This window comes from Pseudorasbora parva, chromosome 9 (genome assembly GCF_024679245.1).
Source record: "Pseudorasbora parva isolate DD20220531a chromosome 9, ASM2467924v1, whole genome shotgun sequence".
Taxonomy (NCBI): Eukaryota; Metazoa; Chordata; class Actinopteri; order Cypriniformes; family Gobionidae; genus Pseudorasbora; species Pseudorasbora parva.
In genome coordinates this window covers 33702154-33721234 of record NC_090180.1, presented here as the reverse complement: position 1 = coordinate 33721234, position 19081 = coordinate 33702154, and the positions used below count along the sequence as shown (strand labels likewise).

Sequence of the window (19081 nt, the reverse complement as noted above, 5' to 3'; positions counted from 1 at the left end):
TATTGTTGCTGCTGCTGATGTTATTGTTGCTGCTGTTATTATTGTTGCTGCTGCTGTTATTAATGCTTCCAATGCTGTTGTTATTGTTGCTGCTGTTTTTTTCTGCTGTTGTTATTATTGCCGCTGCTGTTATTGCTGCTTATACTGCTGTTGTTGTTGGTGCTGTTATTGCTGCTGCAGATCAAGTACATGACTTGCTACTGCCAATACATGCACAACATGCTGCTGTGAGCAGTTAGGTTATGCTACTTCTGTACAATAAAGCATTCATGAATTACCCGTAGCAGATCTGTACAGGTGGAGCTAGGGAAGGTGGAGGATTATTGCAGCTGAAAGCGCTGCAACTGCTATAGCATATACTGAACAAGTATTTGAAATTTAAGCAGCAAGCTCATTGGCTACCGATATAGCAGGAACCAATCATTTAGAACCTATCGGGCTGTGCCATCTAGCGTTTCATGACAGAACTTTGTATATGGCCTTCACAAATGCACATATTGGACACACTGACCTGGTTTCCAGCTGAACTCTTCTTGTTTGCTTGGTTACTTCGCTGCTGAGCACTGATAGAAAGAAAGAGAGAACGCAACAGTGAATATGACATACAGATAACAATTTTAAATTTGCTCAGGCAAACATCTCCCAGTTTTGTACATACTTTGCAAAGCCGATAAAATCCTCGTGATTGGTGTTAATGTATGCGAGCTGAACGTCAATAAGCAGCAAAACCTGCAGAGACATACAGATACACATACAGTGTGTGTACACAAATAATACAGAGCCATAATCTCATTATATGCCCTGTGTTCACAGATATCCAGGCATACCTGTTCTTTGGCTTTGCTCTCTCTGTCACGGATATGAGTGGTGACAATCCGTTCTGTTTCCTCCCGCAGGTGTGGAAAAGAATCCAGCTGAATATGCAGAAAATTAAGAGACCAAATTAAAAACCTGACACATAGTTTTAGGATAATAATGGCTGCATGTCATATTACTAAACTACTACACTTCAACATTAATGATAATGTTAAGACCACAATTTACTTATAGAACTTGTGTGGAGTCATTTTGAACAAAATCAGGATAAAACAAAGATCGTTTGACATTCGCTTCTGAAGTTTCAAAGAGCAGAAAAAGTTTGTTTCAAACTTCCATTGGTTAGTGGTGATGATGTAATAGTTGGGTGTGGCTCTGAGGCTCAGCCTTCTAAGGCGTAAAGGTGAGGTGTAAAGCAGGTTTAAAGGTAAAGCAGGTTTATGCAGGGATCTCTGCATCTTTTTTAGCAATGGTGCAATCTTGTGGTCTCTTAAAATCACTGCACTTTAAATCTTACTGTGTCGGAGATAATGCTGCCAGTTCCAAAATGGATAATTTGGATGATAAAGCATGTTATTCAAATTGCAACGGCATCCATTTTTGTTCAGCAGAGTTCTTCCTATGGGGGTTTGAATGAATGAATGAGGTCATTATATAGCGCTTTTCATATCTACTACTGTACACCCAAAGCGCTTTACACTCATGACAGGGGATCTCTCCTCAACCACCACCAGTGTGCAGAATCCACTTGGATGATGCGACGGCAGCCACAGTACAACGGCGCCAGTGCGCTCACCACACACCAGCGTGGTTTGAGAGACCAAGGGTTTTACAGCTGCTATTTTCTTGTACATAAAGATGGTGAGTTGCATGCAATTTTGGATGTGACATGGTTGAATTTCACTATTATGAAACTGTGTCTCGAAATACTGATGCTATACGATCTGACGACAGATCAGATAGATGCCTGAAGGAGGTCAGATTTTCATATTCAGATTGTGCAGAGGCACAGGCAAAATCTGGCACTGACCTTCAGGGGAAAGGCATATGAGTTCAGAATCTTTCCATTTAAGCTTTCCCATTCTTTCCCAAAGTGCATGATGCAGCACAAGCCAGTCTGAGGCTCCAGGGCATTCGCATGTTGAATTGTCTACAACCGGTTGGCGGCAGTCCACTCAGACCGGCTGGCTACACAACACTGGGATATTTTTCTTAGTTCTCTAATGGATTTGGGCCTGAGAATCGAGCTTGAAAGTGTGTTCAGATGCAGGCATCTCCGTTCAGCTGTTCCGCCAGTCCCACGGGATGCTCTCAGGTGTAAATATTAACAGATTAGGAAAATTTTGGGTGGACAGAAGAAAGAAAATTCCCTGCCCTTTGGTTTTTTCTTTTACTCCTATCTCTTCTGGTAAATGAGTGGGTTTCTATCAGTCAAGCTGTTTCAAAATTACCCTTTTGTGTTCAATGGAAGAACATTTAGTGACATGGGGCTGAGCAAATAAAGATACTAAGGCGATGTCTACCAACTGTATTGCATTAATGTGGCATGCATCTGGAGAAAGAAAATGCAAATGGAGCTGAAAGGGCTTTAATGAAACGCGTTTGGCTTTAGATAAAAATACTAGAGGTTATAGCGCTGAAATATCATCAGCACAAACAATCCTGAGTGCTTGTGGTGTGATCCGCACCTCTATTTTGATAGTCTGCTCACTTGGAAAAATGGTGCTACCGTTCTGTCTTGCGGTCCGTAGGGGAACATGCTGGGGTCTGCCATTTGAATATCAGTTTAGTTCGTATAAAACATCTAGCAGCCTACAATTTGTTTGCCCTTTTTTTGCACAATAAAATATTAAGTGTTTCAATTGTAAATTGTATTGTGATGGGGAACAACATCATCAATCACGATGCTGGCTCAACATTATGATGTCTGTCTGCCATCGCCGATCGACCTATCAACCTTGCAACGTCTATCGATCCAACCCTAGCAGATACACACTTGACCCATTAGATGGCATTTAAAGAGCAACACGTGAACAAATCCTCTTTAAGGCTGCTGTATATACTACAGCTCCTTCTATATCAGTCACAGTTCAGGATACTTCAGGTCCTGAATGCTGATTGGTCAGTACAGCATTGCAAATGTGTTATATTCAGTGGCAGCTGTGATTCGTTTACCTTATTGGAGCACTGACGGACTGTGTTGATCAGCTCTTGAACCACCAGGTCAATACATTTAATACATGGCTCCTTTATCTTCACAACTTGCTTTTTCACAATCGCCTCGAAGGCCATGTCTGGAGTGAACAAACCCGTCCTGCGTCACAAACAAACAATTAGTTCCCACAGCACAGCTAAAAACACCAGGGGCCTCACTTATGATACACATCTGGTTATAAAATTCATGGATTTGATCCTACATTTAAAGTGAGGATCAAAAGGAAGGGAGAAAAGGGTCATGCATACTTGATCATCATAGTAAAATAAACTCTCACCTGATGCCATGAATGTTCTTGATGGCGTAGCTGATTTCGCGACGCATTTCTTTCTCATCGCACTCCATCTGTCACGAAACACAAGGACATTTTGGATGAAGAAGCAAGAAAATGCAAGTCAAACTGTTTAGAGTGTGTGTCCTGACACCTGCCTTGACCAATTCAAACGGGAAGCGCTCGTGGAAGATGCGGTTGATTTTGGCTCCACCCGACAGCTCAACAGTGTCCACCTGATCGCCAGAGCCTTCGATGCGCTTCTCAAAGTCCACCGAGAACTGCTGAACCATCCTGCCAGGTGAGCGCACACAAACAGACATCTGCAACTTCTGCTTGAGTTTCTTGAAATACACGTGTGTCTGGTCAGTTCGCTCATTGAGCAGCTCTAACTAATCAACTTGGAGTATTTTGTTTAAGTATAACATAAATATAAAATCGATACTGTTAAGTAGAGCTAATTGAAAGAAAAAACTAGTGACATATTTACATGTCATTTACAAGACATATTCCCTATTCTCATGGCCATAAAGGATAGTTGTTGTAATATGTTATTGTCCTATTTTAACATGATAGTCTGAAGCTCATGGCGCAGGTGCACTTTGGGCAAGTCCGAATCCACTTTAGCTAGTTTAATGACGGAAAAAGCCTCTAAAGCCTAGTTTAGATTGCACAATTTTCAAACGATTTTTAACAAATGCAAATGTTTGGGCTTTGTTTCTGTTTGATAGATAAATATATTTATTAAAATACGGATATTCTGTCTATAACTCATCCCTGAACCTCCTGAGCGGCCCTGTATCTCACTCTTTCATTGGCTGTCGGTCATCGCCGATGTAATTTTCAGTCAGAACTCATTTCACACAGCAGGAGTTTGAATCGCCGACAACTTAACATGCCAAATATCTCACGGGCGTCAGCGACTCGTCTGCGATTTTCTCTGATTGCGTCTTTGATCATTCACACTGCCTGATTGTCACTCGTGTGCACGAGCACCGATTTGCCTATGATCTCGGGCATTTGTCGGCGATTACGCAAAATATGACGGCGAGTCAAAATCTGGGCAGTGTGAACTCGGCTTAAAAATGTCCCTAGTCTCTTAATGAGTCATAAGTGTGTTTTGGGCATAACGTGCAATAAACCAATCAGAGGCTCATTTCCCATTCCCTTTAAAAGCCAGTAGTGCTTGCACCATGGCAGATTCACTATTTGCATGCAAGCGGAAACATATTTAAAAATGTTTGTGGGCTGCTGCGCGTCCCTGTGTGTGTAATAAGTAGAGTTTATGCACATTCTGCACCTGCCTATAGGCAAATATTACTAATGCGCCCTTTAAATAACACAAAAAATACTGCAGTCTTTTTTCAGTTTCTCAAAATAGCAACGCACCAACAATGCGCCTGAACACATCTCGTTTTCATGACCGAACAGATGGGCGGCAGTGCATTTGTTATTTTAACAACTTTTCGTGCTGAACGTGAAAATGAAAACTGCGACAGGAAGAAACTTGCAAAAATTTGCGCCAGGTGTATGATAGGGCTCTTTGAGTTATGCATTGGCTCAGATGAGTTAAAGATCCTAGTATTTTGACTGAAGAGAACATCATTAAAGGCCAGATAACTCTGAACGAACGCTTCACTAACGTTACTGGAAGAGCGCTGTCAAAGTAAACATTAAACATTAAAACATTTACATTTAGCAGGCGCTTTTATCCAAAGCGACTTACATTGCATTCAAGGTTCACATTTTTTAAATTATTATCAATTCTTCAGCTATTATCAGCTCACAGAGTGTGAGCGTTTGCTGTGAGAGGCTGGTAGAGTCAGGGTTCAAGCACTCACTGCAGCAGGGCTTTGGTCTTGCGTGAGGGGTCATCGGGCCGGTAATGGCGGTACTCCTCCGCCTCTTTGTCCAGCGACAGCAGCTGCGACTGGAGTTTACTCCGGAACGCCGGCAGAGTGTCCCGGATGTGGTTGGTCAGTTGCTGTGAAACACAAATGCACATTTTACTGATGCATTGCAATTAAAAGCGTGTAAAATCAAGAACACAATCGGGTTACCAATGGTGATGTGATTCAGTGTGGTTCTTCAGCGTCTGGTGTCGCAGGATACAGCAGGCGTACCTGATTGAGGACTTTCTGCAGGTGTGGTGTTCCCATGCTGTCCGCCAAGTGTCTGTAGGACGGATGAGAGAGGAAGAACTTCCTCTCCGCTGCCAGAGCTGCTTTGATGTCCTTCTTCCCGTCAATGTCTTTCTGACTGCGGTTCACCACCCCAATATAACCTGTGAGACAGACACACGGAAAACAGCTGCCTCGTTTATTTGCACATTGCTTTAGTGCCGTTTCACTAAAAGCACTAGGCAAACATGCCCTCAGAGGTTAGATGAGTGCAGCTCATCTGCTGTACTTCACTGTAGAGCATCACTAGTGATCCGGATACCAACAGCAGGTGAAGAGCTGAAAGTGAGCTCAATGCCTGCTTATAAGGCCTTCTCCATCATTTGATCAACAGCGAGTAAATCTGAATATTCATACCGCAGATGTTTTAGCACTTTAGTGAATAAGTGACAGGCGATAGTTTGGTGAAGAACTGATGCCACAGGCTACATTTTGTAATATTAGATAGAACAAGAAATCAATGACATGAGAATGGAAAAATATCCACTAAAACTGGAAAAATGTAAGACATCAGACAGGGAAAGACGGTCTCTTACCCCGGCGTAGTGGCAGGAGCTTGTTCTCCAGAACATCTCGAGCGTCTGTGCCTTCATCCATCAGATCTAGTTTCGTGATCACACCGATCGTCCTCTGACCTGTAAAGACGCACATCTAAGATCCTGCACAAGGTCGCATACAACTGTACAAATACTGTTAAAACTAAACCACTGTACTGTGCTTACGGGTCCTTTGCATCAGATAAGAATGCCCCTCTGCGTGAGCATGTGTCTTACCAATAACCCACACTATAAGCCGATAAGGAATTCATTTGTAATTTTGTTAAAGGGGGGGGTGAAACACTCAATTTTAGTCAATCTCATGTCAATCTTGAGTACCTATAGAGTAGTATTGCATCCTTCATATCTCTCAAAGTCTTTAGTTTTATTATATTTATAAAAGAAATATAGGCAGTACCAAGTCTTTCCGGAAAAAACCGAGCGCCTGGAGGCGTATCGTGTGAGCGGAGCTAAAGAATGACGATCGCGAACAAAGCGGTGACGTCCTCAAGCGTGGAGAAGCCCATGGCTATCGATCTCAGCTAATAGATATATGATCCAGAATCACATCTGAGGCTGAAATAAATTGAACAGGAGAAACAGCAACAGCAGGACGTCCGTCTCTGTGGTATGTAAGTTACTGTATTTAGTGGCCTGTGAACATTTGTGTGTGTTTACTCGCAGTTTATGAGGACATGATTCGGTTTATGGACTATTGTATATGGACTAAACCTTAGCAGTAGCAAGCAAAACGGTTTTGCACGTCAGACTAGTGTAACGTTATACATAGAACAGCAATGGAGTAACGTTAGCGCATTTGAATGACGAAGCACGCGATCGTGTCGTTTACTGATGTTTACTCATGCGACGATAGCCAACAGCATAGACATTTGAAGCAGTTTTACTCACCAGCTGCTTCCAAAGCAGGAACGAACCTTTATCGCTGGGACCGCTACGTCAAAAACACACTTCTTTGGTATGATTTGGTAAAGTCCTGACAGCAGTGGCGTGGAAATCCACTTTGCGACGCGACTGAAGCGATGTTGTGAAGCTTCCCGTCATTTCTGCGTTCAAAGCGGTTCAAATGCAGCGCTGCCTTCCCGGAATGCTGTGCTGAAGCGTTGAAGTTGCTTGATGTCACTCATAGGAATAAAGTGGAATGCGGCGCGCGACTTAAGTGTTCACCGACGACTAGATCTGCAGCTGAGCGAGTGTTTATAGGCGTGCATTTCCTCTCTCGCTCTAGTCACGCGCGCGCACCGCACCCTTCCGGGAGAAGAGCCCGTACGGCACATACAAGGACCTTCCGCTCTTATTAACGTCAAGCTGAGCCATACTCGAAAAAAACTCTCCGAAACTTGTGAGAAACCAGAAGGAGTATTTTTGACACAGAAATACTCTATCAAATGTCCAACGTTAGTTTTTGAAACTTTGTCTATGTTTAGGATGGGAATCCAAGTCTTTAACAGTGTAAAAAGCTCAGTATGCATGAAACAGCATTTCACCCCCCCCCCTTTAAATAAATAAAAAAATTGTAAGATACACAGATTTCTTCTGACAGAAAACGACTGTCAGGATTTACTAAAGACATGCAGTGCTGAAAAGGCATGGACAGAGTTATTTTTGTCAATGACCTTATTGCATTTTAATTAGTAGGAGATTCCCTTTTAGAGGAAGTATGTATAGGAGCAGAGTATTTAAATGAATCACACAACATGATTTACTAAGTTTTGAGGTTTTCTGGTACCTGTGCCATTATTTACTGCTCAACAGATAGTGTGTGATAGAAGAGACAGAATCTTCTCCACTCATCTTCATTCATTAGGATTGCCAGGGGAAGATATTATAAGAACAAATCGTTTGCCAAGCCACATTATGTTTAAATCAGATCACCTGCACTCTGCTAGTTTGCGACCCTACGCTCATGTTTATTGACCCCGGCCTGTGTGTGTGTATGTGTGTGTGTGTGTCAGTATCTCTTACGCACCCTGAGGGTCGACGTCTTTGGCTAGCTTGAGCGCGTCAGAGTTGGCCAGGTCAGTGTTGGCAGGGGTGACGGCCAGGATGAGGCAGCTCTCTCGACAAATGAACTGCATGATCATATCTCGGATCTGCTGCTCGATGTCCACCGGCTGATCGCCCACCGGCACTTTAGTGATGCCAGGCAAGTCAATGAGAGTCAAGTTCAGCACTGCACAGAGGGAAGAGGACAGATGGTGTGATGAAGAGTCGTGACAAGGACCGGCTGGCCAAGAGAGAACGCACATAAAACCGAATAAAGACTGAAGGAGTAATGCTAGATGGCTTGAGACGTGTCATAACCGCCATTAAAACTACACAGTCTGAAAACTCAATCTAGCTGTACATACGACAGCATAAGCATTTCGTTTCTAGAGACTATAAGACTGCTCGTCTGCACTGAAGGCCGTTTCAGCAGTGTTTCTGCAGTACCATGTGGGGAGAAAACTCTCAGGTTGATGGGAACGGGCGAAATGCCCTTATTCGCCCCGGTAACGCGGTCCGTCTCTGCCTCGATCTCTTGACGGACCTCATCGAAATCAGTGAACTTCTTCCCTTTGCAGTGCAGGAACTCAGCCCACTCTGCAGAGGAAATACACACACGCATGTTAACACGCCCCGCTTGAAACACTGAGCAAACTCACGGTCAGAGACACGGCTTACCTGTGTTGGCACTGATGAGCTGCAGAACCAGAGGCCTGCGAGTGACGATGCCAGATCCACGAGGAAGAAAATCCCTGGAATAAAAACACAGGCTCAACATCTCAACATCACTGTGCGCTGCAGTGAAAGAGCTGTGCGTGCGTCTGTGTCTTTGCAGTATACTCTACTGTTACCGGGGTAAATCAGTAGAGCTCTTAATCAGACCACCTTATAGCTGTGCCAGTTTGTCTAATTAACACAAATATACTGGTAACTCTGTCCAAGATCATGAACATTTACTGTTTTCCAGTATTTTTTATGAATTTGAATGAGCAATTAAACCTCACCGCTGGCCTAATCAAAGAACTATGAAGAGTACTTTTCAGTATTTATTGAGTGAATTTAGTGATAAACGTTTCATATAATTTCAGGCATGCTGTGTATTTGTCGATCAATAAACTGGATTGCGTCATCCATGCATACCCAACGGGATATGGCATCAGCCACTAAACACCACACTGGTTGAATGATGGCTAATAGAAACATGCATTGTTATTGAGAATGGGATTCTTTGGGATTGCCTTTCTGGAAATGTTCAAGACTCTATCAAGATCTGATACGTCTAACGTCTGTCTCAAGCTTGCTGTTACACAGCATTAGTCAGGTCTGACAGAAACTTCAAACAACTTCAATAATTATATAATTCTCTGTAAAGATGTTTTAAAATAACATGTACTGCGAAAACATTATACAAATCTTATTGATTTGACTTGATGATTGACATTTATTTTTATATATAATTCATACTGATGTTTTTATTCATAGTTAAAGGGTTAGTTCACCCAAAAATGTAAATTATGTCATTAATGACTCACCCTAATGCCGTTCCACACCCGTAAGACCGCCGTTCATATTTAGAACACAGTTTAAGATATTTTATATTTAGTCCGAGAGCTTTCTGTCCCTCCATTGAAAATGTATGTACGGTATACTGTCCATGCCCAGAAAGGTAATAAAAACATCATCAAAGTAGTCCATATGTGACATCAGTGGGTTAGTTAGAATTTTTTGAAGCATCAAAAATACATTTTTGTCCAAAAACAAAACAAAAAAACTACGACTTTATTCAGCATTGTCTTTTCTTCTGTGTCTGTTTTCAATCCGCGTTTCAATTTCTGTGCAGTTTAATCTTTTGCTTTTCACTACCGGTGAATCTCCAGTTATTACTAATGACTGTTGATTGGAACTTTCTGGTTACAGTCTTGTTTCCTTATTAAGAAAAGGCTATAAATGATCCGCCACCTGCAGCATCCTCACATGCGATACTACTACTAGCCGGACTCCTTCTTTATGTATACAGATGTGATGTAATTATTACACATTATTACAAGCGTACCGTTGTGAATTGGGCTAAGGTAAGGAGATTTTGAACACTTGTTGGTTATGTACTTACTCAAAAATTGACTATGGATAATTTTTAACCCAAAAAAGTTATTGACAGCAGCTTTGAATTATTGTATTACTATTGGTGAGAATAAGACGTTACCTCTCAAACCTAATTTTTGTTAATTTTAACCAGAAACATAATAGCTAACCGTTTCTGAACGTTGCTTGATCTAAATAGTCATGTAGTTATCAGGAAGTACAAAAAAACATAACACTTGTTATTAAAAATTATTTTATGTATAGAGCCTATAATTTAATAATTTAATTTAATTTAATAATTAATAAATATAATTTTATAATTAAATAATATATAATAAAGTTTTGTTTCAAAGTGGACGAGGAAAATATAGTGCCTTAAATTGCTGCAGCTCGTCAAAAATAAAATGAGGCGTCTGTCAAACGAAGGAAGAGTGTTGGAGTTTCTAAGGAAGTTTCAACATGCTATTTATAATACATAAAATACTGCCATAAGATCACAATTTCATGGACAGCATCTGGCTACTTGACAAATGAAAATCACAAACATGACATTTATTAATAAAATAATTTTCTAAATAAAATTTTAAAATATGTAAAATTATTTTATCTTAAACTAATTAGAAAAAAAATGAAGTGGGTTGAATCCAAAAAGCTCTTAATTAATTTTAGAATTGTTAAGATGGCGAGTTATAAATATAGATAGGCCTACGCAAATAAAAGGTTTAGGTCACAACTGCATCTCTCTCTGAGGAAAAAAGATGAGCAGAGATTTTATGTTTTTGATAGATCTGATGTTATTTAAAACCAGAACGAATATCTTTTTTTGGTTAGAATGATCTGAATACATGCGTTTTTATCCATGTCAAACTGGCTTGACTGCATGTTCAAGGCTTACGTTAAAGATTGTTGTTATATGACAGAAGATTTTACTGTACCAGTTTTTTTATTTTGCAAACAGGAGAAATGAGCTGCCCAGTGTCCAAACCCATAGGCTTCATCATAAAGGCTGTCCAACTTCGCTTTCAGCTTTCATAATTTATTATTAGGCCTATTATTCATAAAAATAATTAGAGTAAACTGTCAGATTTCAATTGTCTCATTATTCTCTGTATTTTACAAGTATTTGGGAGGCGAAAGATACTATACAATTTGCAATGTACACCACTACGGAAACGACTTGAAGGCAGATTTTTTTTGTGTGTGACAACAAAACTTATACGACAATGCGTTTTTTTCAGGGATGGTGTCATTATTACGCACACAATTTTATCGGTAAAAGGCCCATTGGGTGGAAACAGGGTGGATTTTTTTTTTTTTTTTACGCATATTCACTTTGTCGATAACAAAACAGTGGAAAAAGTGGATGGAAACTTGTCCCTCATTTATCTGTCCATTCCTGCTGTCCCAGACTCGGCCCTCCATCGGCTGACATCTAATGTGTGCATGTTAACAAACAAACGTCACACGCTGCCTCTGTTTCCAGAGGTGTACCTCAGGGTTCACTGATCAGACCTCTCCTATTCCTGATTTAATGTTCAGAAATCATGTTAGTGGAGCCCGAATTCTTACTCAGCTCTCTGCTTAGACATTGATGGTGTTCTGGGAGTGACATTTGCCCCCTTATTCTGTTTTATTGCTCCCATAAACCACTTTGTAATGTTCTTGCACGATTCTTTGCTAAATGAATACGATCTTGATCCAAACACCCGTGATATTATTTCTAAATGATAGTGATTCTGCTGTCTATTAAACCATTGACAAGTCTGAGCACAGAGATTCAGATCTTATCCAGATCTTATCCAGAGAGAGCCGTTGTCAAGATATGACGAAACAGCTTCACAAACAGTCTATTTAAAAACAGGATCATTATTTCTGTCTTACAATCATTGATATTATCACAGAAGTACTGGGTTAAAAGATTATCATTTATAGTTCAGATATAAACACTGATGTCTACGGACTACGGTAGCGATTAAAATAGAGTTAAATTACTGTGGCACTTCAAATAAAGATTATATCATTACAGTTACACCAGTAGGTGGAGACAATGTTCAAAAAGCAGTGGTGGACAGTAACTTATTTACTTGAGTACTGTACTTAATTACACTTTACTTGAGTATTATTTTTTTCTGGAAACTTATGACTTTTACTTCATTACATTTGAAAGACAAATATTGTACTTTCTATCTAGGTTGAAAGTCGTTTCTGTAGCAGCTCTGATAGTCGGTGGATGTTTTTTTTTTCTTCTTTAAAAGGTTTTTTGTTGTTGTTGTTGTTGCAGACAGTCTATCAGGAATCACTCTTATAGGGTCATATACATTTTCCCAACTTTTTTTGAACACTGATCAGTTCCAAAATGGAAAAAGACGGTTCTTAGGCACAAGTGTGTGCACCCATAGTCATACTTTGAAAGTATGTTTCAGTTTTTTTTTTAAAAACATCAAGATTAGTTTAGTTGGCATACACTTGATGCATGTCTTATAAAATATTACAAATATAAATGTCTGGGAGAAAGAGAAGAGTAATGTTGTGAGAATATAAGAAGTGTATCAGTGTATTGGATCCATGAATTCGGCCTTAAAGTGACAGCAGCTTTGTAAAGAGCTTTGTAACTTATATACAAGTATTTAAATGAGTTTAAGTTAGTCGTATGGTAGTATGTCAGATGGAGCATCACTGACTGGCTTAAACCATTATGACAGTGTGCATTTATACAACAATAATAAAATAATGCATTGGCATAAAAAAGGAAATTTACTTTTGATACTTAAGTACTTTTGCAAACAAATACTTCTGTACTTTTACTCAAGTAAAAATCTGTTTTTACAACTTTCACTTGTAACGGAATAATATTTGACCAGTAGTACTTTTACTTTTACTCAAGTAATAGAGTGGTGTACTTTGTCCAACTCTGTCAAAAAGTAATTGAATCATTAATTCAAACCGATTTTTGAAGTAATGATAATAATAATTCAATTAATTTAATATTTTTTAAATACACTGCAGAAATTCACATATTGTCTGAACCAGTAAATGACATATTATGTTGTTTAGTGATAATTCAGAATCTAAGAAGAACCATGATCTCTATTTTAAACAGAATTTTGCAGCTCGACTTTCAAATCATTTATTCATTATTTATCACTGTTACTTGTTGCTTCATTAACTTTTCCATGCCCTGTTATTTAAAGCTCAATCCAAATTCATTAGGGAACAGGTACAAATTGTATGCCTATATTATTATAGCCATTATTAAATATGGTGGTCATGTGACAGGCGTAGCGGATGAATGCCCGTAACCATCACTCACCTTCCCACGAAGTTCTCGAGCACGGAGCTCTTGCCGGCGCTCTGCCCGCCCACCACCGCGATCTGCGGCAGGTCCAGGTTACAGCTCTGGCCGATGGAGCTGAAGGCGTCCTGTAGCCGGTTGACCAGCGGGATCAGCTCCTCCATGCCCCTGTTCCCCATGTTGATGATGATGCGGCAGTGTCTGGACTACAGAGCTAGAGAGGAAGAGGAAGAGGAGACGCGCATCCGCACGCGCATCCAGCTACAGAGACACAAATATTGCGCAACTGTTTTCCTGTCCGCAAGCACAGATTGTCAAGGGCAACACCGGAGCATTAGTCATTTCACAGTCACTATGATGCTATACATCTCTGTGTTTAAAGATACATTATAATGGATGTGGGCCTTATACGGATGATATATGGATGTAGATGCATTTATACCGAGTATAATAAGGAATGTAGATGCATTTATAAGGGATGCAGCTATATTCATATGGATGATATTAGGATGTTGATGTATTTGTAAGGGATGTCACTGATTGAATACGCCATGGCCTCGGCCTGCATATAAACTGACATTATTCGTGCGGGGAAAGACTTACCGTTATCCTGCTCCACCTGAGCCGTCTTAAAGCAGCAGCAGCCCTAACGCGCAAAACCTAATCCCGTCACTGATGAGAGGCTTGTTATTGTCGGAGATCGGAAAGAACACATCTGTATGTCACGCTATTTCATCCTATCGTCGCTCTCTCCGAAGACACAATAATCGCCCTGCAACGATGCGCAGGACGCGACCAATGAGCGGCTGACCGGCGGCGCTTCAGAACAACGCGCTCATGAATATTAATCGAGTCAGGCTGCAGTCGCGCGGTCTGTTTACTGGAGCGTTCGGTCACGAAATCTCATTAATATTCACAGCCCAAGCCTTCGCTCTAGGAGGAACCGCTAATTGGTCAGAACTCGAACTAATGTCTTGCCTGTCAGCCAATCGGTGAGGAGTACTGGATGAGCGTGCCATTACGCGCGTAATATTCATGAGCAAATCCTCCGCCATAGTAGATTCACACAGAAACAAACACATCAAACCCTGTCATCTAGAAACACATTTCAGCCACTTCATCAACAGCGACTGGTTGTGTCATATGCTGAGGGATTTCCCCCCAATGCTTTATTTTCAATCATTTCACCTGCAAATCAGATGTCACCTTCAATTCTGATATTGAAATATAACCAGCAGATAAGACTGAAGATGAGTTTGAGGCCTTCTCTCCTCACTGATGAAAGATGGCGCTGTTTTCCACGAGAAAAGCCTCAAAACAGATATTTTTATGGAGGCCAGTCATCAATGCACTGTGCACCCAACTACTGGAAATCCTAAAGTATTCTAATTATTAGGGTATTACTTTTAGAGGTTTATCAAGTGAACGTCAGGATCCTGTTGAAGGACATGCCATTTCTGCCACTTTGACCATGTCCTCGAATAATTGTCCCCAAGGGCCTCGATGATGAAAATGAGCAATTAATAAATGTACCTGCACTGCCAAAAATGCTTTTCTTTCTTTGTATTTTTGTTTCCAGTCAAAAAACACAAAGATTATTAAGGAAGTAATTTAAGTGAATTTTTCCTATTTTGCAGAATTATCTGCCAGGTGGGGTAAGAAAAATATTCTTGTTTGTGTTTGCATTAGGATTATTTTTCTTAGCCAAGTTGCATATCATTTTCTTGTTTTGTTAAAGTTGCTTTAGATTTTAGATTTAGTTTATACAATTTAGATATTTGTACTTGAAACAATACACAAATGCTCAGTAAGAGAAGCATTTGTGCAGTGTAAATTAAACAACGCTGATGCTTTAAAAATGGGGCAGGAGACTGAAAAAAACTCTGGGTTTACAAAAGATAACTTTCTCCGGACCAGGTTAGGTTCACAGAGTAGGCTAAGTTACCCTGTAACCGACTCTGAGTAAAAGTAACCTCTCTTTTAGAAACTGGCTTGACTTACTCGGCTTTCTCAGGTTTGACATACCTCCCATTCCGAAACAGAAAACCCAGAATTTTCCTAATTTCCTAACATAGAGTTTTCACTTAACCTCGTTTCTGAAGCGGGCCCCAGATCACCACAACAGAACTAGACCTCTAGTATCACAGTGTTTATAATAGAATATTAAGGGGGGGTTGGGGGGAGGGGCACTCAGTTACAGTCAATCTTGAGTACCTATAGAGTAGTATTGCATCCTTCATATCTCCGAAAAGTCTTTAGTTTTATTATATTTATAAAAGAAATAGAGGCTGTCTGGAAAAAAACGAGCGCCTGGAGACATATCGTGTGGGCGGAGCTAAAGAATGAGGAGCGCACACAAAGAGGTGACGTCCTCAAGCGTGGAGAAGAAAACGCTACCCTATATAAACCATGGCTATCAATCAGATTCAACTAATACAGATATGATCCAGAATTAGATCCGGAGGCTGAAATAAATTGAACAGGGGAAGCAACAACAGCAGGACGTCCGTCTCTGTGGTATGTACTGTATTTAGTGGCCTGTCAACATTTGTGTGTGTTTACTCGCAGTTTATGAGAACATGATTCGGTTTATGGACTTTTGTATGCGACTAAACCTTGGCAGTAGCAAGCAAAACGGTTTTGCACGTCAGTTAGTGTAACGGTATACATAGAACAACAATGGAGTAACCGTTAGCGCGCTTGAATGACGAAGCACGCTTTGTGAGAACGCTAGGTTTATGTTTGGGTGGTTTTACAATAATCAAACTGACACCTATTGGTCAGCTAAACAAATGTATTTAAACACACACCATAGATCGCATGCTCCATTAATAAATTAACTAACGTTATACACAATCGTTGTTTACTGATGTTTACTTACATGTTTGATTGCCAACAACATAGACATTTGAAGCAGTTTTACTCACCGCCTGTTTCCAAAGCAGGACCGTGAACCTTTATCGCTGGGACTGCTCTGTCAAAAACACACTTCTTTTGATTTCGTGATGTCCTGTGACAGCAGTGACCGTGGAGATCCACTTTTGTGACACGACCGAAGCGTATGTTGTGACGCTTCCCGTCATTTCTGCATTCAAATCGGTTCAAATGCAGCGCTGCCATCCTGGAATGCTGTGCTGAAGCGTTGAAGTCGCTGGATGTCACCCTCTGTCGACGTCAAGCGGACCCATACTCGAAAAAAAACTCTCCGAAACTTGTGAGAAACCGTAAGGAGTATTTTTAACACAGAAATACTCCATCAAACGTCCAACTTAGTGTTTGAAACTTTGTCTATGTTTAGGATGGGAATCCAAGTCTTTAGCAGTGTAAAAAGCTCAGTATGCATGAAACAGCATTTCACCCCCCCTTTAAGGTCAAGGGTCAAGAGCCCAACTAAAGTAAACATGGATCTCCATAATGGTAACTATTTCAAAGAAGCAAGATTTGGAGAGTGATGTAAGAAATAAGAAATAATAATAATAAGAAATTATTAACATTTTACCAAAATCAAGCTCAAATGGAGTTGAGGTTTTTGAAAGGTGAATTTCTGAGAAAGTCAGAGATGCATGCGTTTATTAACAGCAGTAAGTGCATTACGTTTTCAACAACTTACAGGTTATAGTTTACTGTATGCTATAGCTATCTGAGAACTCAAAAGCTCCTGTTATTAAAGAGGAAGTGCTACACAGGCTATTTAAGACAGTATTGACTATGACTTGATGACAAATGTAAGACACTCTGCTCCTCAAACACATAAAACCTTAGTTTCATGGCTTGGTTTCTTGCATCCAAATTAGGCTTTTAAAGTATAAACTGATTGATATTTGCTCAACATACCACAGTCGTACAAATCTTACCATTACATCCTGGGTGAGACTAAGAGAATTTTGACACGTGTGTGAAATGCACCTATAGGAAGAGGGGAAACTATGAAACCCAAAGTGACCCGGGCCTACCTGTAGCTTTGCGACTGCTCTGTTCATGAGACAATCGACTGTTTTTGGAGACTAAATGCTGTCTTTTGCCTGAATAACTGGCCATTGTTGTGTAATAATTTATAGCCTCCAAACGATTGCTTTCGAGGCTGATTGCTATCTGAGTCAACCATCAACACAGAGATTGTTTACGATAGCCTAGCGATGTAGCATCTGTTTATGTACAGCCCCCGAATGTTTGTTCTGTGTACGACTAGAAGGTTGTTTTTTGTATAAAGCTAGGTTTTGTGTAAATTGTGTCATGAAAGCACTAAAATCGTGTGCACAGTTGTAAAGTTTAAAATTTTTAAATAGAACTTCATGAGTTGATGTTTTAAAGGTGTCATGAACTGGCTTTTTTATACTGTTGTCTGAAGTCAACTAATGATGTTTGTGTGGTTTTTACATTCAAAAACATCGTAACAAATAAGTAATAGGCCTTTTTTTTACACTGGTTTTGAGGCTCTCTACAAAACGCTAGGTTTTGATGGGCGTGACGCACTGGAGACTTGGAAGTAAACGCCCACGGCTATGATTGGATAAGATTTGCATATTTAATGATCTTAAGCTCCCCTGTCAGTTCACATGAGGGAGAGGAGAAATTGTTTTGAAAGCGGCAACCGGAATCGATCACAGAGCTCGTAAAAGTCTTTATTAAACAAACACAATGATTTATTTCTCATCCACCCGCAATTGATTGGAATATTATTTTTATATTACACTTAGCCCGCACGATCGGTCGACACACACGTGCGCGCTGCCCTTCAAATGTCAAGTCGAGACTCGAGAGACAACAGCAAGAACAAGAACGGTATATTATGAGATTCATCAGCCCTCCGGGCTTTGCGAGCCCAGCATGCTAAAGGTATGTTTCTGTTAGACACGTACACATAAGCAAAACGATCTATAACAATGCAATACTATTATATATAAAAACACGTTTTACTCACATAAGTGTGTTGCACCATTCCTGTCGGATCCAAATCCAGCATCGACCGGAGATTTGTTTACAAACGATTCCGTAGTGAACTGAAGGGAACATTTCTTCCCCACATGAGCTGGAACTTCATTAAAAATAAAGTTGAACCACACATTCCTAATATTAGGATCCGAATGGAGGCTTATACAGCATATGTGTTCTTCCACAACCAGGAATAGCGCAATATCTAGCTATCTTCCTCGGCATGTTTATTGTTGTTGGCTAGCTAGCACGAGCCCTCCATGAGTCGGTGGGCGAGGCTACTGGATTAGACGTGCTGTAGAGGTGGGTTTTGTAGTGCTATGACGTAAGAATGAAGCACAAGACCGTTTGCTGGGCCTGGTGGCTATAAAAGCTTTTCTTTTACTAACAAGGACGTTTTCAGCTCTGAAACTTAGAGGATAGTCTTATATTATGACTGATATGGCCCTGATTGTCATTTAAAAGTTGTTGTTGCAGCCCTCAACTGATGTTGATGTTGACATATTTTTGGCTTGAAGTGCCACCCTCTACTTATCGACCAATCACAAAGTCAGTAGTATTTTGGCATAACAGAAGATGTGACATGAGTGTGTGTGAACTCAGAGTAGACAAATATTAAAACTTTTTTAGTGGTATATAATACCTAACAGATGTCAACACATTTTATTTGTTGGTGACTTTTGACCGGTCCTATTCTCCTGGGAGCATTTCAGACTTTGACCTTACATATTTGGAATTCCTATGTTGGCATTT

At 40.3% G+C, this 19081-nt stretch overlaps 1 protein-coding gene across 3 annotated transcripts in view; it reads right to left on the bottom strand.

Moving 5' to 3' along the window:
• The window catches only part of dnm3b (dynamin 3b), a 33895-nt gene extending 19640 nt beyond the window's left edge, over window positions 1-14255 (bottom strand). For 2 of the 3 annotated variants that reach the window (XM_067452310.1, XM_067452312.1), the window contains exons 1-14: window positions 14000-14254; window positions 13415-13657; window positions 8701-8774; window positions 8470-8619; window positions 8006-8209; window positions 6019-6117; window positions 5426-5586; window positions 5144-5286; window positions 3461-3596; window positions 3309-3376; window positions 2992-3130; window positions 828-914; window positions 659-729; window positions 512-563 (exon numbers count right to left, since the gene is read on the bottom strand). In XM_067452310.1, the coding sequence (XP_067308411.1) occupies window positions 512-563; window positions 659-729; window positions 828-914; window positions 2992-3130; window positions 3309-3376; window positions 3461-3596; window positions 5144-5286; window positions 5426-5586; window positions 6019-6117; window positions 8006-8209; window positions 8470-8619; window positions 8701-8774; window positions 13415-13575 (1545 nt within the window). In that variant the 5' untranslated portion in view covers window positions 13576-13657; window positions 14000-14254. Of the gene's footprint in view, window positions 1-511; window positions 564-658; window positions 730-827; window positions 915-2991; window positions 3131-3308; window positions 3377-3460; window positions 3597-5143; window positions 5287-5425; window positions 5587-6018; window positions 6118-8005; window positions 8210-8469; window positions 8620-8700; window positions 8775-13414; window positions 13658-13999 lie in introns of all 3 variants that reach the window. The other variant, XM_067452311.1, reaches the window with a different exon arrangement.
• Between the last annotated feature and the right edge of the window lie 4826 nt (window positions 14256-19081).